General features: G+C 44.9%; 1 protein-coding gene across 6 annotated transcripts in view; it reads left to right on the top strand.

Annotated features, from left to right (window-relative positions):
• Positions 1 to 20,816, top strand: part of ZNF462 (zinc finger protein 462) — a 90,954-nt gene that overhangs the window by 39,548 nt on the left and 30,590 nt on the right. For 3 of the 6 annotated variants that reach the window (XM_071455738.1, XM_071455740.1, XM_071455739.1), the window contains exons 3-7: positions 602 to 6,129; positions 7,017 to 7,181; positions 8,806 to 9,080; positions 12,185 to 12,303; positions 16,454 to 16,645. In XM_071455738.1, coding sequence (XP_071311839.1) covers positions 602 to 6,129; positions 7,017 to 7,181; positions 8,806 to 9,080; positions 12,185 to 12,303; positions 16,454 to 16,645 — 6,279 coding nt within the window. The remainder of the gene's footprint in view (positions 1 to 601; positions 6,130 to 7,016; positions 7,182 to 8,805; positions 9,081 to 12,184; positions 12,304 to 16,453; positions 16,646 to 20,816) is intronic. The other 3 variants (XM_071455742.1, XM_071455741.1, XM_071455743.1) reach the window with 3 other exon arrangements.

Raw genomic sequence — 20,816 nt, 5'->3', positions numbered from 1 at the left:
CCCCCCTATTTTACATGTACATATTTTACGTGTCTTATTTCAGTGTGTTTTGGTTTCTGCCTTAATTGTGGCTTAAAAATCTGCATTTATCTTTATGGCTGGCTCAGCAAAGCAGATATCTAGCATCAGCCATACTGGCTCTGACCATGGCTTTTATTTTTTTCCCTGCAAATGCAAGCATGGAGGATGGTTTTATTTCCCAGCTTCTTTTCATGGGGCTCTTCATACAGATTTTTTTTTCATTTTCAGCTTTTTCAAGGTTGTTCTTCACTACCATGAACCACCTCAAAATTACAACTTTTGTTAGTTTTCAAACTGAAACTAGTTTTATTTTTTCCCCCCAAGAAGGTCATTTTGGAAACTATCCACCCAAAATTGTACACCACAGTCATTTATATGTAGAAATTATGCATAATGGTCACTTTCCTGACCATTGCCAGGTCTGTAGATATTACCATAAGCAAGTGAAGGAATCCTGTAATGGTTGTTGTCAGTTCAGGGTGTGGTTACATTCTTAAGCATACAGGGTGGGTGAAGGAAAAGCCTTTTTTAATTTTATTTTATTTACAAATTTACATATACGCCTTAATTCTCATTTTAGGGCAAAATGCAACAAGTCAGATGGGGACTGGAAGTTACTATAGCCAGAGCCAGACTTTCTATGGCCAGCATATGGCTCCAAACCCTAAACCAACCAGCAAGTTTTTCCAGTGCAAGTTCTGTGTGCGTTACTTCCGTTCCAAAAACCTCCTCATAGAGCACACACGGAAGGTTCATGGAGCACAGGCTGGGGGGAGCTCAGTGGGGCCACCGGCTTCTAGTTCCCTAAATTACAACATCATGATGCATGAAGGGTTTGGTAAAGTTTTCAGTTGCCAGTTCTGCACCTACAAGTCACCCAGGCGTGCGAGGATTATTAAGCACCAGAAAATGTATCACAAAAACAACCTGAAAGAGAGTTCAGCTCCTGCTGCTGCTGCTGCTGCTGCTGCTGCTGCTGCTGCTGTGTCTGAATCAACGTCTGCTTCTGTGCCAGTGCAGGAACCCTGCAAGGAGCTGCCGGCAGAGGTGGTGGAGCGGAGCATTTTGGAGTCGATGGTCAAGCCCCTGACCAAGTCTAGGGGCAACTTTTGCTGTGAGTGGTGCAGCTACCAGACACCTCGGAGGGAGCGCTGGTGTGACCACATGATGAAGAAGCACCGCAGCATGGTGAAAATCCTGTCGAGCCTGAGGCAGCAGCAGGATGGAACCAGCGCACCCGAGGTGCAGAGTAAGAGTGCCCAGAGTGCCTCTCCAAACTCGAATTACATGTCCATGAACACTACAGGACGTGAGATGTCGAGTGCTAACGTCTCAAACTTCAGGGGATCTATGGGCAATTCACTCATCAGGCCCAACTCTTCTACATCTTCGAAGTTTTCTTCTGTGTCTTACCCTCAAATGAAGCCTAAGTCACCTCACAACTCGGGCATGGTTAATTTGTCTGACAGATCCCGCTATGGAATTGCTGATATGACGAATTCTTCTGCTGACCTGGAAACAAGCAGTATGCTAAATGACTCCAGCTCAGATGAAGAGCTAAATGAAATGGACAGCGAGAATGGCTTAAACTCTATGGATCACCAGACCTCAGGAATGTCTGCAGAGCAGCTGATGGGATCTGATGGCAACAAACTATTGGAAACAAAGGGGATTCCTTTCAGGAGATACATGAACAGGTTCCAGTGTCCTTTCTGCCCTTTCCTGACGATGCACCGCCGAAGTATTTCCCGTCACATTGAGAACATCCACCTGTCTGGGAAGACGGCTGTCTACAAGTGTGACGAGTGCCCCTTCACCTGCAAGAGTTCCCTGAAGCTCGGTGCCCACAAGCAGTGCCACACGGGAGCAACATCCGACTGGGACACCATGAACTCCCAGGCTGAGAGCATTGCCTCGTCCCTGAACGACAGCACGGTGTCCTACGAAAGCGGGAATATCAACGGCAGGAAATCAGCCGGGATGATGGAACCCGTGCAGCCGCAGCCGCCGCAGCCACAACCACAGCAGCAGCAGCAGCAGCAGCAGCAGCAGTCGCCCCAGCCCCATTCACAGCATCCATACAAGTGCACGTTGTGCAACTATTCCACCACCACTTTGAAGGGCCTCCGAGTTCATCAGCAGCACAAGCATTCCTTCTGTGACAACTTGCCAAAATACGATGGGCCGCCGTCAAACGCACCGCAGGAGAGCGAGGCAGATGCTCACCCCTCTGCCAGCACGGTGAAGAAGAGCCAGACCTCCATCCTTGGGCTCTCATCTAAAAATAACTTTGTTGCAAAAGCCCCCAGGAAGGTCTCAAACGACTTCCCTTTGGATCTCTCTCCCGTGAAAAAGAGAACTAGGATTGACGAAATAGCGAGCAACCTGCAGAGCAAGATCAGCCAAAACAAACAGCAGGAGGATGCTGTGATTAACGTAGAGGATGATGAGGAAGAGGAGGAGGACAATGAGGTGGAGATAGAGGTGGAGTTGGACAGAGAGGAAGAGCAAACAGAACCAATGATAGAGGTTTCCAGTTCTTACGCACCCCAGCAAATGTGGGGCAGGGAGGCTAATGATTCCCAGAAGGAGGCGAGCTTCAGGAGCATGCAGCACGACTACAATTCCACCAACGGGGCGGAGATTGAGCTCACTTTGTCTGAGGATGAGGAGGACTACTACTCTGCTGTCAGCATGAAGGAGCATCAGAGCCCTAATGCCTCTGTTCTGGGCAGCCAGTCCAACATGTACGGTACTGACCAGAACAACGAGAATTCGGAGTTCAGCGACTCTGGCAGGCTTTACTATTGCAAACACTGTGATTTCAGCAACAAATCTGCCAGGAGTGTTAGCACCCACTACCAGCGCATGCATCCCTACATCAAATTCAGCTTTAGGTACATCCTGGATCCCAATGATCACAGCGCAGTGTACCGGTGTCTCGAGTGCTACATTGACTACACGAATTTTGAAGACCTGCAGCAGCATTATGGGGAGCATCATCCTGAAGCTATGAATGTACTGAACTTTGATCATTCTGATCTGATTTACCGCTGCCGCTTCTGCTCTTACACAAGCCCAAATGTTAGAAGCCTGATGCCACATTACCAAAGAATGCATCCCACAGTGAAAATTAACAATGCAATGATATTTTCGAGCTATGTTGTTGAGCAGCAAGAAGGGCTGAACACAGAGTCTCAGACGCTGAGAGAGATCTTGAATTCTGCTCCAAAAACTATGGCAACCTCCACCCCCGTGGCTCGCGGGACTGGTGTGCCAGCTGGTTTTAACAAAAGTGCCACCAAGAGTTTCAGTCCTGAATGTGAAAATCAGAAGGAACCTTCAGTCAACACTGTGGTTGTTTATGACTGTGACGTGTGCTCATTTGCAAGCCCTAACATGCATTCAGTTCTGGTGCACTACCAGAAAAAACACCCCGAAGAAAAGGCCTCATATTTCAGGATCCAGAAGACCATGCGTGTAGTGTCTGTCGACAGGGGCTCTGCCCTCGCCCAAATGTCCTTTGAGCTGGGGGCTCCCATCTCCCCGAAACTCTCCAGCTTGGGTTCTCAGCCTCCACCACCCCCTCCACCACCCCCAGACCTCTCTACGGAGCTCTACTACTGCAAGCACTGCTCCTACAGCAACCGCTCTGTCGTGGGGGTGCTCGTTCACTACCAGAAGAGGCACCCGGAGATCAAGGTCACGGCCAAGTACATCAGGCAGGCCCCACCGACCGCAGCCATGATGAGGGCAGGGGAGCTGCCCCCCGGCATCCAGAGGCCGCCGGTGTCCATGCAGCAGCTGGGCCGCGAGGGCTCCGTGAACCCTCCGGAGAACGAGATGTTCTTCTGCCAGCACTGCGACTACGGGAACAGGACAGTGAAGGGCGTGCTCATCCACTACCAGAAGAAGCACCGCGACTTCAAAGCCAACGCGGACGTGATCAGGCAGCACACGGCCACCATCAGGAGCCTCTGTGACCGTGGGCAGAAGAAATCGGCTGGCAGCCTGCCCGCCCACGCCTCCGGCGCCGAGCGGGACAAGTCCAAGCTGAGAGCCCTCAAGTGCAGGCAGTGCAGCTACACCTCCCCTTACTTCTATGCATTGAGGAAGCATATCAAGAAGGACCACCCGAATCTGAAGGCCACGGTGACATCCATACTGAGGTGGGCGTTTCTGGATGGCTTGATAGAAGCTGGTTATCACTGTGAATGGTGCATTTATTCACACACAGAGCCGAGTGGCTTGCTTGTGCATTACCAAAGGAGGCATCCCGAGCATTATGTTGATTATACCTACATGGCCACCAAACTCTGGGCGGGTCCCGATCCTTCCCCTCCCGCCCTAGTGATGCCAACAGAGATGAAGACCTACAAATGCAGAGACTGCATTTTTGAAGCATCTTCTATTTGGGATATTACGAATCACTACCAAGCATTTCACCCTTGGGCCATGAATGGAGATGAATCTGTGTTGTTAGATATCATTAAGGAGAAAGATACTGCTGAGAAAACGATGCCACAGCCTGATGAAGGTGGGGTCAGGATGGAATCTGAAGACCAGATAGCAGCACCACAGATGGATCAGGATGCAGAGTGTGCAGAGGATCCCAGCCTTTCCCATGAGAAAACTGTCCAGCTGGCTTCTGCAAATCCTGCCATCTCCTCCACTCCATACCAGTGTACAGTGTGCCAGTCTGAGTACAACAACCTGCACGGCCTCCTGACACATTACGGCAAAAAGCATCCTGGCATGAAAGTGAAGGCAGCAGACTTTGCTCAGGATATAGACATTAACCCAGGGGCTGTGTACAAGTGCAGACACTGCCCCTACATTAACACACGCATTCATGGTGTCCTCACACACTACCAGAAGCGTCACCCATCAGTAAAAGTCACTGCTGAGGACTTTGTGCACGACGTGGAGCAGTCGACTGACATAGCTCAGAACGACGTGGAAGAGACAAGCAGGATTTTCAAGCAAGGCTACGGTGCTTACCGCTGCAAACTCTGCCCCTACACCCACGGAACCCTCGAGAAGCTGAAAATCCACTATGAGAAGTACCACAACCAGCCCGAGTTCGACGTTTTTGCCCAGTCACCGCCAAAGGTGTCTGCCTCAGTGGAGCCAGACATGGTGACCGAAATCAAGGCCTCCCCAGAAATTGCTGCTGAGGACGTTGGGGAGGTCTCCATGCCGGCGCCTCATTTCTCCAGTTCTCACCTAGTGTCTCACACAGTTTTCCGGTGTCAGCTCTGTAAATATTTCTGCTCCACCCGGAAGGGGATAGCAAGACACTACCGCATCAAACACAACAACGTCCGGGCGCAGCCGGAGGGCAAGAACAACCTCTTCAAGTGTGCCCTGTGCTCCTACACCAACCCCATCCGCAAAGGGCTCGCGGCACACTACCAGAAAAGACATGACATTGATGCTTACTACACTCACTGCCTGGCAGCCTCCAGGACAGTAAGCGACAAACCCAATAAAGTGATCATTCCATCTCCTCCCAAGGACGACACTCCTCAGCTCAGCGAGGAGCTGAGGAGGGCTGTGGAGAAGAAGAAGTGCTCGCTCTGTTCCTTCCAGTCCTTCAGCAAGAAGGGCATTGTGTCCCACTACATGAAGCGTCACCCCGGTGTTTTCCCCAAGAAGCAGCACGCCAGCAAGCTGGGGGGATATTTCACTGCCGTGTACGCTGATGAGCATGAAAAACCAGCCCCAGCCGAGGAGAGGAACGACTTTGAAAAGCCTGAGGTGGAGGCTGAGGCTCAGGAAATGGAGTGGCTTCCCTTCAGGTGCATTAAATGTTTCAAGCTGTCCTTCAGCACGGCAGAGCTGCTGTGCATGCATTACACTGACCACCACAGCAAGGATTTGAAGAGGGACTTTTCCATACTTGGAAGCGGCACCCGCTCTCAGAGCCCTGTCTACCAGTGCAAGCACTGTGATACAAAATTGCATAGCACGGCAGAGCTGACTGCACACTTGAATGGTCACAATGAGGAATTCCAGAAGCGTGCCAAACGTCAGGAGAGGAGGAAGCAGCTTTTGAGCAAGCAGAAATATGCAGATGGTGCTTTTGCAGATTTCAAACAAGAGAGGGTAAGGATTTGTGTGTCTGGTCTCTTTCTCTGCCCCCTGCTCCCCACCAGGGAGCCCACCAATGCCCACTTGCATGTTCTCTTTGACAGCCAAATGACCACAGGCTAATGAATGACTCAGAGTGCCAGTGAGCTCCATAAGTCAATTACACATCCTGCTTTAATTTCCTCATCCATCCTCCCTAGGTTCTGTAGGAAACCTTGTTCCTTCCTACCGCTTCCTTCAGTATTTTCTTTATCTTCTTTCCTCCCTCCCACGCTTCTGGAGGGCCATCTGTGTCTGACACTTGCTTGTTCTTTTGTGGCAAGGCTGCCATGTACTTTCAGATTCTCTACAAAATGTCCCATCCCCTTCTTCCATGTCCCTCTGAATAACACATCAGTTTTCTTCTCAACCTTCTCTCTCTCAGCCCTTTGTCTCATTGAGCACTCGGGGTTAGCATGACACGGATCTTTCTGGTGATAGGAGCTTTGGGCAGGTGCCTCATAAGGAGAGGACCAAATTGTTTTTCCATTTCTTGCCCACTTACCCCCTTCCTTCTGCTTCAGTTTGAAAAAATGCACTTGCGCAGGAAAAGCTTTGCACAGAAGTTGGGGAAGTTCTGGGGTCGTGGAGGAGGAGGAGGAGGAGGTGGAGGAGGCACAGTTTCAGGCCAAACCAAAATGGTCTTCTAGAGGACCACTGTTAGCCATAAAATGAATGTTTCTTCTGCACAGATGTCTTGTCCATGTACTTTGTAGGAATTAATGATCTCAGCAGAAATTGACCTTGCAGTTCTGCAAGACTGGACATCAAGTGTAACATCAGGTCTAAAGTCTGGTCTGTGCTCCTAAAAAACAAGGTGGCAAAACCCGCCTTCAGTGGTTTGTGCTTGTGTGCTCAAACAGGCTTTTGGACACTTGGAGGATGTTTCAAAACTCAAGGAGAGGAAGGTGGTTGGCTACAAGTGCAAGTTTTGCGTGGAAGTGCATCCAACACTCAGAGCCATCTGTAATCACCTCCGCAAGCATGTCCAGTACGGGAACGTCTCTTCCGTGTCGGCCACTGTAAAGGTAAGAATTCCTGAAAGGTGACCGAAAGGGACTGAAACTACTTGCATTGTTTAAAATAAAGGCCTCGTTGATAACCTGTGGAGGGCTCTCGTGAAGCTCTGGATGGGTTTTGAACTGGGCATTCCGGTTCAGCATGATGTTTTAATCTAACACTGAGTTTCTGAAGTGCATTTGGTTCGTTTCAAGATGTTTTTTAACTTATTTTCACTCTCGATCCAGGGGCACGAAGACTCTTTAATCCTCATTTCTTCCCAGCCACAAAGGAGTTGGTGTCGTTGATGACCAAAAGATGGTTTATGAGTGGGAAACTTTATCTCAGCTGCTTTATGGGCTACATTTCTACTTAGTTAAGCTCAAAAAAGAGTAGTTTGTTTCCTTTTTTTTTTCCTGTATGTATATGATTTTTATTTTAGGAAGAGGAAGTGTGCACATACAAATGTGTGAAGCTGCTTGTGGTGCACCTTTCCACATGGAATTTGCACACTGGCTCCAGACAAAGCACTCAGTGGCCACCTGAGCCAGTGATCCCCTCCAGGTGATGAGATGCAAACGTTCTTCCTTTCTCCCTGTGGAAAGGGGGTGCCTCCTATGACATCTCCAAGGACAAGTGGTGTTCCAAAGTCCGATTTCCAGGATGTTTATTGGCAGGGGAAGTGAAAGTGAAGCAAGGCTGTGGGAATTAGCTCTTGTCAGAGGCTCCTGCTGCATGAGTGACAGGCCTTTTGTCGTGACATAATCTGCTTTTTGTGATGAAGCCCTGTCCTCCACAGCCTAACTCTCCCCACCTAAGAGAGCTTTCATTGCCCTACCACTGACCTTTCCTTGCCTTCTCACCTGGTACTCCTGACAGATTCAGATGCTTCTCTCCTAAGAGTCCTTTCCCTCTTCTCAATTCTCAAGTGATGCTTGTGTAGGGTCAGTGCTTTCTTTTGAGTAAATAAAATCTTGCATCAGGGAACAAAAGCTGAAAGCCATGGCCTAAAGAATGTGCTGGAAATGCCTCTTACAGGGTATTTAAGCAGCTGCACAAATGCATGCTCTAGTTAGAAATGGGAAAGGAAGGTTATGAAAGAAAGTTAAAAAAAGGACTTTTTCTGTTTGCTCTATATTTTTAGAGGATTCTAGGGTCTTAGTCTACCAGTTTGTTTCTTGAGAGTTTGATGCTGATGAACAAAGTCTGCTGAAGAGTAGACAGCTGTATTAGTCTTCAGGGTAGTTACAGTCAGCTAGAGCAAAATAAACTAAAATTAACTTCTCTGTAATTTACTAATTATTATGTGATCAAATTTAGAAGATTCACACCAAGTTCACACCAAGACCATGGAAAGATAGGTTTCTTGGCTTTTTGCATGATCTGACACAAACTTGCTCAAGGAGTGAGACCTTTTTTTTTTTTTTGACATATGCATGCATGTACATAATAGATGTAATTATGTTTTTCTCTCCCAAGAATAGGTAATTTTTTTTTTTTTCCAGAAAGCCATTGATGTGGAGCTTGTGTAGGGATATGTTTAGAGGAATAAAGCAGTGGGAAGCCTGGATGTTCTGGTGAACACAGGGGAAAGACTGAGGGGCAGAAGGGAGAGAGAGAATTGATGGCTTTGGGGGGATATGTCTTTTTTAGCAGGAAGCTGAAGATCCTTCAAACACAACTTTGATGGAGGGTTTTGAGGGAGCCAAAGACCCTGGCATTGTGGAATTTACAGAAGCTGAATATGGAGCATCCCTGGAAGATGAAGCCAGGCCTGGGGGCTACCACTGCAGCCAGTGTGACCGGGTTTTGATGTCTATGCAGGGTCTGCGGTCCCACGAGAGGAGTCACTTGGCTCTGGCCATGTTTGCCCGGGAAGACAAGTACAGCTGCCAGTATTGCTCCTTTGTCTCTGCTTTCAGGCACAAGTAAGTTGTGGCTTTTGCTTTTTTTTTTTTTTTTTCCTTCTTTTTTTTTTTTTTTTTCTTTTTTTTTCTTTTTTTAAAAATTTTTTTTAAATTGTTTAATTATTTTGGGTTTCCTAAAGAGTTGCCAGCTAGCGGTGCTGGTTGGTGGGCTGACACTGAAGGAGAGCTCTCCTGAATTGATGCTGAGCCACACTTTTCTCGTGGTGTTTACATTGTTTTCCACTCTGCAAAGTCTTTGGCCGTTATGATTGGCTGTTTGTGAAAGATTGCACCTCTATGTGTTCCTGAATTCGTGTCAGCCTTCTTTGCATGCAAGCCAAAGAATAAGGATTATTTCAGTATGCAAACAGTGCAGCCCCACCACTTATGCACCTTTGTCAAATTAACAAAGAGAGTTAACAAGCCAAAAAGAGAAGAGTTAATCTTGCATATTTAAGAAACTTCTGCTGCATATAGTTACCTTGTTTGTAATGACTACTTTTTTTGTGGGCTGATTTTTCATTTCTGATGTTTAAACAGTGTCATAAATTTACCTTAAATCAGACTTTTTTTCTTAATTATGGCAAATTATGCAATTTCAGTCAAATATTTCAAATTCATAACAGTATGTTGAATGAGTGACTCCCTCATCCTGCTTCCTTGTCTGATACATGGTCATAATAACAGTCACATTTCTTATCATTTGTTTCCCTGAGATTTGACTTAGCTTAAAGTCTGATAGTTTTAAAAATTATTTTAATAATAAAAATGTATATGTCCCCCCAAAAGATGGGGTTTATGGTATATTTTCCAGTGGCACCCTGGACCTGATTCACAGGTCTGTGTTTCCTCTTCATTTCTGGGGAGAGAGCCGCTTGTTCACTGTTTTAACAAAAGGAGACAGATCCAGGTGCTCATTTGATGCAGGCACTCTTAAATTTGGTGATGATGTCGCCGTTTTGCAGTCAAATGCAGGTGGAAGAGAAGACATTTTTTTAGTTCCTTGTGTTAAAAAGCAAAGTTTCTGCTGGTGTCACAGCATTGCAAATAGATGTCGCAGTTGGAAAGGTCCCCGGAGTTGAGCAGCCAAGGGTAGGAGAGGGACTTGGGGGAAGGATGTGCACGGCTGGGTGTATCCCACCCTGCTTTGGAAAGGCTGGCAAATGAGGGGAGCCCCTGCAGGGCTTGCTGTTTGCCTGGTAAACTTGCTTCAACAAAAAGACTTCTGTTGAGTTTGGTGCCTCTGTTTCCTATTGAGGATAAGTCATGTCCCAGAAGTTGCAGCATGGTTGAATCAAAAAGTGGTGGATGGCAGGGAAGAACTCACCACCTAACTTGATGATAGGTGTGGTTTCTGTTGTTGAAGTTGTTTGCTTCTTTTTATTTTTGTTTCTGATGCAATTATTCCCCTGGGAGATTAGGTCGGTGAAGGAACCCAAGCCAAATGTTTAAACAGCCCACTATTCTCCCAAATCTGACCAAAACTATAAAACCTCCTTCTGCAAGAGTGCAGCTGGCAAACTGTGTGGTTGTGAATACAGTTTTAATTACTGCCATGTTGAGTACCTTAAGGTATGTATATTTATAATAGCTTAATATGTATTACATACCTCTTTGGCAGTCTGCTTTAATTGTTAAGTAATCTCATGCCCTGGAGGCTGTTTAAAACAAGTTTTGTTTTATGAAGTATTCACTGCGAGTCTTCAAAGCCTTACTCATTTAGGAGATGTTTTCCCCCATTTCTCTGGAAAAGCTGTGCGTTTTGTCTTGTCCCAAACTCCATCCTGGATTTCTGCTAAGTTGTATTTGTATGAAGTGACCCTAAGAGGAGATACAAGTTCATTTTCTATTTTTTTGCTGTTATCAGATGTTTGAATACACAGGCTTCAGTGTTAGCTCTCGTAAACAGGGATTTTCTGGCTCAGGCTCTTGTCAGTGTGGGACTGAAGATCACGTGAAATCTTGTGTAGTGTGACAGGGCTGGAACAACTGCTATTTGAGCTACATGTTGATACTCTGTAAAAGAGCAGGACAATTTGGGACGAATGAGAAGAGCTACGCCTGAAATACTTCTAGAACTGAGGTGGGGGTGGAGGGCAGTTTTGGCAAATTGCAACTCCTGCAGTGTCTCTGCCCCGTTGTTGTTCCATCGCTGTGCATGAGATGACTCAAGCTAAGACCAGATCACAAAGCATGAATGTGTCCAAAGTGGAGGGCTGTACTGGAAATATTTACAGCTTGGGCTCAGACTACCTGCCTGCCACCCAGAGACAGTGAATTCATGTCTGTCAGCCACAGCACAGGAACTGCAGAGCTCTGCAGGATTCACTCAGTTAGAATGAATTTGATCTTCTGTTAGAAAATGTGGGAAGCATCCTTTTTTCTCCTCCAAACTTTAGTGAGCTGCTAGGACAAATTGTGTTGAGAGCAGTTTTTGATCACTTCAGAGTATTCAGGCTGTTGGTACTTCCATTTTCCCTGAAGAAAGTAGAGGCTGGTCTTTTGCCACTCCTTCTTCTCCTGCTGAGCTTCATGTAGAATCTCCTACACTGCTGCTTCTGAAACTCTGCTGCCTTTTAATCCTGGAACTCATCAACTGTAGCCTGCTGGCACCCTCCCCAGAGCAGGATCTCTAATCTGCTTTTCCTGCTGTAACCAAAAGAAGGCTTCCTCAGTAAAGCTGGTCAACAAAAAAAAATTTTTTTTTTTTTTTTTTTTTTACTCTTGATCACCAGGAAAAGAGGGGACATACGTATTTTCACAAAAAATGTTTGGCAGTAACGACAATTTTATAAGAAAATAATTTCTTGCCTGTTTCATGTTTCTTCAGCTGGTCCTCTCAGTCTGGATCATGCATAACTTAATTTATACTAATCTTGCCCTATAAGTTTATTTAGGTGGCTTGCTCTCTGCATATACAGAATTGGTGCCAGCTCTGCTCCTTTCTTTGACACTCGATGTGACTTCATTGTGCGAGCAGACCTGTTGAATTTGTTGAAGAGAGAGTGTGAGAAAGGACCTTTACTTGCTCTGCTGCTGCTGTAAAGTGCTTTGCTCTGCCTCTGAAGGCACAGCTGGAACAAAATTGACCCTTTTCTGTCTCCCTTTTTCTGTCTCCCCTCAAGCCTGGACCGCCACATGCAGACCCACCACGGGCACCACAAGCCATTCCGCTGCAAGCTCTGCCCCTTCAAGTCCTCCTACAACAGCCGCCTGAAAACCCATATCCTCAAGGCTCATGCTGGTAAGTTCTGCCCTCTCAGTCTTGCAGCTGAAATGGCCCACTGTGTTCTTGTGGCTGGTCACAGATGCTGGGGTGAACCGCGTGTTTTGTCACCAGAGCTGGGTAAGGTTTTTCCGAGGGCCGCACTTGTGGCTGGACAGCCGACGGAATCTGTTGGGCTAAGTGGGAGTTTGGGTAGTGGGAAGGGCAAGGATTTAAACTGATGGGTACTTCAAGAAGTTTTTTTCTTCTCTTTTCTCTTACACGAATGATATTTTTTCCCTTATTTCTGCTTTTCTCCAAGTGGATTTCATCGCTTGTACCGTAGATGCCATAACGAAACTGGCAGTGAGCGTTGCTCTGCTCTTTGCATTTTTGTTTGTGCTTTAGGTGACTCTGGGAAAAAGACTGTGAACAGCACCTTGGTTTTTGGTAGAGTCTTATGCTGGCTTTCCTGTTAAAACCTACCCCTGCAAGCACTGGGAGTCAGGTCTGTGTGCAACAGGCTCAGAATGTCAAAATTGCATTACCAAACATGGAAATTTGTCTTGCAAATTTCAGTATGGAATCCATACCAGCAAGCAAGCAAGACATGCTTCTGAGGAACAGGAATTGGGAAGGTGATGTGTCACACAGAGTAGGTCACCTGAAGTTGTTGCACCTTTGATTATTAAAAAGTGAGACTCAGGATTTCCTCGTCTTTATTCCTTGGCCATAGACTCTTGGCACCGTCACACATCCTTCATTGAAGGGTTATCTTTTGGTTTGCAATCCAAACATGCACTCTGGTGCAGATAATAGGATAGTGACCAGTCTGAAAATCTGAGAACTAGCCCAGCTGTTTAAAAGTTGTGAGTAGAAACTCTTTGAACAGGAGTTTCTGATTAAAAGGACCCACAAGTATGTTCCTTCTTTTATTATTTGGTTACTCAAAGTCATATACTCTGGGGTGGAGGAGGAAGGTGGAAAAATGGATGAGAAAAGGCATAAGAAATTTGTAGCTGTCTGCTGATACAAAAAAAAAATCGTTGTTGCCATTGATCCAAAGGCATTTTTCATCTACACAGAAATACAGGAGGAATTGATGGTCTTGTGTACTTTGTTTCCTGTATTTTTTTTTTTTTTTTTTGGATTTCACAGAGCTTGTGCCAGTTTCTGTACTTGGATGGATAAAATAGATTAGCTTCACCTTTGCCACCTTTCTTTTGTATGGGAGGAGCGTGGCACTCTGTCCCTTCTAGGAAATCCAACTGTATGCAGCAGTTCCAGTTCACAGAATCCCACGTCCTGTGTGGAGGAGCCATGGTTCTTTATTTTCACCAACCATTAAGTAATGTTTTCTTTATGCTGTTAGACAGCTGGGCTTCTTGCTTGAACCTGCCAGATTTTCAGACCCAAAGTTACCATGCAACTAATATTTACTTCACACTTCTCTTCATGTAATTCATTGATTTATTTATTAGGAATTCATGCTTCTGAGCTTTGTTTAGTGGACAGACACCCCATGAAGGGCCATGTTTTGCATTCTACAAGAACACAATTTCATGGTTGCCTAGATAGTGCTTGCACAGTGACTTGGGTAATAGAGTTTCCAAAGGCTTATGGATGTTTCTGCCTCAGTCCCATTTCTACCAAGTGGATGGTCATGTCACAGAAAAGTTGCTTGTATGTTTTTCAGTCAGAACTTTGCTTTGGTGTGTTTTGACTCAGTCATTCAGAAATATGTATTACTGAACAAGCATGTCTGGCTTCCTCAGACTCCCCAGTTTTTCAATGGCATGGTGGTTCTCTGAACCTCTCTTATGTTACCTTTTGTTGTTTTTTCTTTTCAATTGTCAATCATCTCATTATGCATTTCTTCAGAATTTAAAACTTCAGTCCTCCTGAATTTTCCCTGAACTCTCCTGGAGATCTTTAAAAGTCCATAAAATCCTGAATCCTGAAGTGTTTTACTCAGTCTGCCTCTCTGCCTCATTTTCTGGGTACGGATCAAAATTCAGTGAACTACAAAATCCGTTCTTGTGTGACAGCTGGTACCAGTGTTTCTGGCATTTGTTTTTCATCCAGTGTGTGTGCCATCTCCTTTGGCATGGAGCAAAACAGTTTACAGTTACTCTAAACGGGCTCTCTGTTGTTTTCATCTGAACTTTTTCACCTGTTCTTTATCTTTTTTTCCTTTTTTTTTTTTGCTTGTGTTTTTGAGGAATCCTTGTTACCGATTTCTTAATCAGCAATTACTCTGGAAATGCAGAAATGGATGATTGTAAGATAAGAGCATTGGTCCTCTTCAGTTTCTATGTATTCTGGAACACAGTGCTTTGAGTACATATCAAGTGTTGAGAGCCACTACATAAATGCTTGCATTTATTTATTTGCATGTGTATTAATATGATCACTTGGTGAGGCGCGAAACTAGCAGTCAAAAAAAGTGCAGAAGACTTCTGTTGGGCCAAACTGTAGCTTTTCCTCTGCAATCAGGCACATCCTTTCATGCCTTGATGTCCATTGGAAACAAAAATTGTGGGCATATTTGTTAGTGTGTCCAGGCTGCTTGGTATGTAATCATCTTTTATTTGCTTTAATGTCTTGTGGTGCTTTTAAGTTCATGCTTGGTGCACGTTGTCATCCAGGAATCTCTTTGCACTGACAGAACCATGAAGGTCTATATCTGTATCCCACTGGTGGTATCTTGTAACCTTGGAATATCTTTTGTCCTTAAATTATTGTGTTTCATTGAGCAACTCATTGTGCGTGCCACTCAAGAAATGTTGTATTTCTGTTTGCAAAAAGGAAATATGTAACTCGTACAATGCACAGGTGAGGAATGTCGCTGGAAAAAAACACAAAGGGGAGTTTTTTTGTTTCACCACTTCAGACTCTTTGAGTGATCTCTTCTTTTTCAGATGCACCAAAAAAGGGCATTCTATGAGTTTGTATTTTGTCCTGATGATTAGCATGGTTTTGCTGGAGGACAGGGGTGGGAGTTTTGTGGAGGATGGTTGCTAATCATTTCAGGTGTGCTTCCTCTGAATGGCTGCTGTGTTTTTATATTCTCTTTTGGTTCACTTATTTCTGGTGTGGGAAACAGTGCTGCTTTGAGAACCTTCTTTGCTGGATTTGTTGAGAGGTGGAAAACATTTTCTGCTTCATCCATTACCAAAACTCTCGTTCTTCTGTTGCTGTTCATGAATATTTTGCTTCTGTATTAGTTTTGGCACCTTTTGTACAACTCATATGTGGCCAGTGTTAATCTTGTACCTGGAAGTGGCACTTCCAAAACAATAATTTGGCACCTGTATATAATATCACATTATTTGTGTTGGGACAGTTTCACTTTGTGTTCCAGTTGCCTTCATGCCTCCGTGCAAAACAAATCTTGATTCAGGATTTGTTTCCCCTTGTTTGCTGTCTCTATGGCTTGGAATGTATTCAAAATTAAATCCACTACTGTGCATTGCTTCTGTTCTTTCACTTCTTTTAGTGGTTTCTCATAACACACTTCCACACAGCCTGGTAGATACACCCTTTTGTACTTGGCATTGCTGTGTTCACCAGCCTTGACTTGGTTGCCACTTCTTTGAAGATTGATGCTGCCTTATGGCAGGTTTTTCTAAAGGAAAACTCTAACCTTTCCCAAATGTAATTACACCACACACTTTTTTTTTTTTTTAATTTTTTTTCTTTCTTTCTTTTTTGTTTGTGGAGGGCCTTTTGCTGGAGTTTTGTAGTGTCCTTCTTGCTTCATTAATAATGACGCTGGATGTGCTGCATGCAGAAACAAACGACTTCACCATCTCTAGTTGCTGTGCTCCCAGACAAATTTGGAAGTGCTGTGGTTAAGTTGCTCCATTTTCATCCCAGAGTCTGTTTTCTTCCCATACCATGCAACACAGGCATGCTGAAAGTCTGGTCTCTGTTTTTTCTTGACATCAGCCGCTGTACAAGGATCTGCAGTTACAGAAAGTGATACTTTGGTCCAAGGCAGGTGTCTACACCCACAGACTCCAGACTGCTCCAACAAGGAGGCATGCATAGCTTGTTTCCTTTGGGATCAGTCTTTTTCTCTGAAGAGTCCATGGGAATTTTACTGCCAAGTTCAGTAAGAGAAGTGTGAGGGCCCCATTTTGTTTCTTTTGTGAGCTGATGACTTGCCTGTATTTCGCTCACCCAGGTGAACATGCCTACAAATGTTCCTCCTGCTCATTTTCCACCATGACAATCAGCCAGCTGAAAGAGCACTCCTTGAAAGTGCATGGGAAAGCACTGACACTACCAAGACCCCGCATTGTCAACCTTGCAGCCTCACACGCCCACCACACCTCCAAGAACCACACTCCTGCTGAAGAAGTGGAGGACTCTAATGGTAAGAGGTGCCTCAGAGCAAGAATTTAATTGTCTAAGGTGCCGCTTAATATTTGTATTGCAAACCAAATGGCAGCAGGCAGCTTTGCACCAAAAGCATCTTCGTTTGGTCATTAAGAGGAAACCAGAAGTTGCATCAGAACCCGAGAGTTAAACGTGGTGTTGTAGGAGGTGATCTGCTTTAGGTCCTCACCAGCTCATACTACAATTATTTGTCCCCTCACTGCACCAGATGACTTTGGAACATGTCGCTGCTGGCTTTGCTAGCAGAGATCTACATTGTAGAAAATATTTCAGACTCATAATTTCCATTATTATGAGGGGTCTTCAAATTCCATCCATGCTCCTGATTTTCTTTTATAGTCATAGAATCATAGAGTGGTTTGGGTTGGAAGGGGCACCTTGATGATCATCTCCTTTCACCCCTCTGCCATGGCCAGGGACACCTTCCACTATCCCAGGTTGCTCCAAGCCCCATCCAACCTCGCCTTGGACTCTTCCAGGGATGGGGCAGCCACAGCTTCTCTGGGAAACCTCTGCCAGGGCCTCACCATGCCCACAGGGAACAATTTTTTCCTAATGCCTGATCTCATGAGCAGAGCACTTTGATGGAACCACATGATTAAGCTTAAAATGTGAACCTGTAATAGTAGGAAGAGTAATTGCTGCTGTTGTCTGCTGTACAGAGGGTACCAAAAGTGCCTTCAGATACTCGGCTGCAGGAAGGAGAACCTGAGCAGTGTTTCCTTTTCCTTTTGAGAGCTGTTGATCCCCCTGTGCTGGAGGGATGTGTAGAAAATGCTTGGAAAGCAGCAGAGGGAGGGCCAATGTTTAAACAGAGAAAATAGAAGAGGTGGTGTGGGGTATCACAGCAAGATTTAAGGCTTTTTGAGTAGTAGCTTATGAGGCGTCTTCTGGTGTCACTTCCTACCAGTTAAGAGGAGAGCTCTTCTTTGGAAAAAACAAACCTTAATTCCTGGATGAGTTTCATTCACATGGAAGGAGAATATTTGCAGATGTTCAAAGAACTGGAATGTATGGAAGGTGTGTCAGAAGAGGGGAAAATAATTTTTTATTTTCCAGAAGCTTGAGTGGTTCTAGCTGCTAAACAGCAGGAGTTTTGTTGTTTGCTGTTTTGCTTGGGATACTGGTGAACTAAGGATGGGAGGTAGATATTATCTGTAATTGTTTTGTAGCATTTTTGGTCTCCTATTTTCCTCTGTTTCTCACCAAACAAAAACAACAAAAAAACTGAAAGTGAAATCAGAAAGAGTGGAAGTTCAGAAAATGGCTAAAAAGAATTGAAATAAGTAAATCAGCATAAAAATACCTCATTGAAGGAAAAAAAAAACAAGGCAAGATATTTTTGTGATTTAGCAAGTCACTTTTTGGGTCAGAGTCAGAATCTTAACAAGAGATTTTGACCAGCTGCTCCCAGACACCCTATTTGTCAATGGGTTGTCTGGAACAGTGCAACTACTGAGATTTTTGGTAATGCTAGCTTAAGCTAATCCAGCAAGCTGAGTACATCTTGAGATGTGTTCTACTGCTTTATTTTTATTTTTTTTCTGCTTTTAAAATAAAATGTTCCACTACTGACTTAAGAAGTGGAGAATAATTTTCAGTAGCTGTCCAAGCCTTTCCTGTGTGTTAGCAGTCTTTTGTTATTGGTGTGAGGACAATAACTCAGTTTTGGGAAGGATGGTTCAGTTACCTTTTTTTTTTTATTTTCCTTATCCCAGGAGCTCAAACTCTTGATTAGTGGAGTTAAAATTCAGGATACCTGCTGTAACCTGTAGAGGATGATTTTGCAGCCTTTAAGAACTCTTCCTAGAAATAGTTAAAACGATGTCTCTGTTAACAACAGCATTTCACTGGGTTGACTTCGTTACCTAGACCTGTATTACAGCCTGAGACCAAGGCCAAATTTGTCCCAATTAGCTAGATCATCTTTAAATGGGGTTAATGGTTAAGTCACTTTGACAATAATAGAAGCCACCCACTGGGGAGCTCATCAGACAAGTACAGGTGTTACAATAATAGTGTTAGCATTTTCAGCATTGCTTGAGGAAGGAATAACCTGCTTTAAGTAGTTTTTCCACATTCTACAGTTGGCTGCAGATGAGGTTAATGGTGGCTGCTCTTGTGGCATCACATGTTTTTTTGGGTTTTTAGAAGGCAATAAATCATTGCCTCCGTGGCCCAGGCCTGTGAGTCACAGGTGCTGTGCAAGACCAGATGAAACAACTGGTCAATACTAATAGGAATAATAGGAAATAATAGGAAATGCAGGCACTGTTATGTCCAGCTGGAGTATTAGGAAGGGCTCACGTGGTGTGGAGAAGCTGGATTTTTGTTTGTTGGTGTGTGTGAATAACCTGCAGTGTGAGCCATGATCAAAGCCAATTCACCAGGGAGGCAGCACTGAACCTGGGCTGGGGTGAGAGGCAGACAAAAAGCTGCATCCCATTGTTAGGGAGCTTGTTTTGTAGGTTGGTGGGTGTGCAGCAGGCTTGTGTAATTGAAGTGGTTGCAGAAAGGAGCTGCTCCTGCCTGTGAATGGATGCTGTGGTTGGAGTAGGAAATGCAGCAGGGTGGTTTGGGGAGCTGGCAGGACTCATCCTGTGGATTGTTAAGCTCTGTAAAAATGTGGAAGAGGGAGAAGGGTGCTGGATTGCAACAGCAAAGTGCATGAACAGAGCTGCTCTGCAACAGCAACCCAGTGGAACTTCTGTGATGCTTCTTTTCCCTGCAAAAATTGTTCCCTGACGGGCCTTCCTTAGATCATTCCTTTTGTTCTTTTGGACCCATCCATCCATTGAAAGAGGTGAATGTATTCATATTTCTCTGGCTCATCTCTTTCAGCTCTGTGTTGGTAGCAGCAGACCTAATCTGGAGTACTCAGCTGCACATCCCAGAGGTGTTTTTGGGGTGCCTGGTAGGCTTTTCATGGAACTGAAGCTGAAGTGGAGGAGGTGCTGAATGTTTTGGGTAGACCATCCCTTGCCAACTATAATTCTGGTGTCATTAGAAGGCATAGCAACCTCTTCAGTCCAGTTAATAACAATCACTCAGAGCCTGTGTGCTTCTCTCAGGGCAGTAGTGCAAGAAGGTGCCGGTGTCACTCTGGGTTGGTCAGCAGAGAAGGCTTTTTTTACAGATGCATCATTCAAAGATCCTGCCTTTTTTATCCTACCCCTCTTTGCCTGCCGGGCAGTATTTTAATACATAAAGAAACTGTTTTCACTGTGTCCTTTTCTAACCAAAAGTAAAGCACTCTGTGGGTTTTCTGGGGGGCGTGTGGTGTGATGATATTTTGGTTTGTGGGTGTTCTTCTTACAGATAAGACACAAAAAATTCCCAGAAAATACTGGTCATGAGTGCTATTTTTCTGGTTTTCATGGTATAGGGGCACTCTGTAGTTTGTAGTGCCCAGCTCTTGTTGACACAATGAGGTTGCCATTGTGGTAAAATGTTCTTTGGCTCTCCTGATAGTTCACAAGTATTTTTTTTGTCTTGCAAGAAGGAAATGGTGGGGGTTTGCTATATATTTGCATGAGTGTTTGGCTCGTTTGTTTGAATTTACTTATTTTCAATTTACACTGAAATGTTCATTAATAGTTCTGAGCCCGTGAGCAGCAAAAGTTAATTGTAAAAGGAAATGCTGCAAACTGCTGGGAGGACTGGATGAATCTCCTCACAGGATCTGCTTCCAAGTTCCTTCAGCCTTTGTGAGAGCAAGAGCTTGCATTCATGTTAATCTCCGGCCAGAAAGGGTTTTCTGGGTTTTTTTTTTGATGGTGGTGTCATCCAGTGGGGCTATGTGTGTCACAGGTAAGTGTTCCCAGCTCTGCTCCTATTGAGGGCAAGGCAATGTAATAAAAAAAAAAAAAAAAAAAAAAAAAAAAAAAAAAAAAAAATTAAAAAAAAAAAATCTGCATTTCCAAGGCACCAGGATGGAATGCTCCCATCTCTTTCCATAAGAAAGAGCTGCAGAGACACAGAGCAGACACACAGAAATTGTGTGGCTGAGCGTGAGAAAACACGGCGCAGCAGCAGGAGCTGTGTGTGCAGAGGGATCATCAGCTGAGGGCAGAGCACGTGGCCACAGACACTGCCTGTGTGAGTGGGGTTATGAATTTAAAATCACTGTGTTTGTGGTCAGGGGCTGG

The sequence above is a fragment of the Agelaius tricolor genome, unplaced genomic scaffold (assembly GCF_023055355.1).
Source record: "Agelaius tricolor isolate 1412-34295 unplaced genomic scaffold, bAgeTri1.0.p SCAF_53, whole genome shotgun sequence".
Taxonomy (NCBI): domain Eukaryota; kingdom Metazoa; phylum Chordata; class Aves; order Passeriformes; family Icteridae; genus Agelaius; species Agelaius tricolor.
The sequence above is the reverse complement of the archived record's forward strand: the minus strand, read 5'-3'. Positions and strand labels throughout refer to the sequence as shown.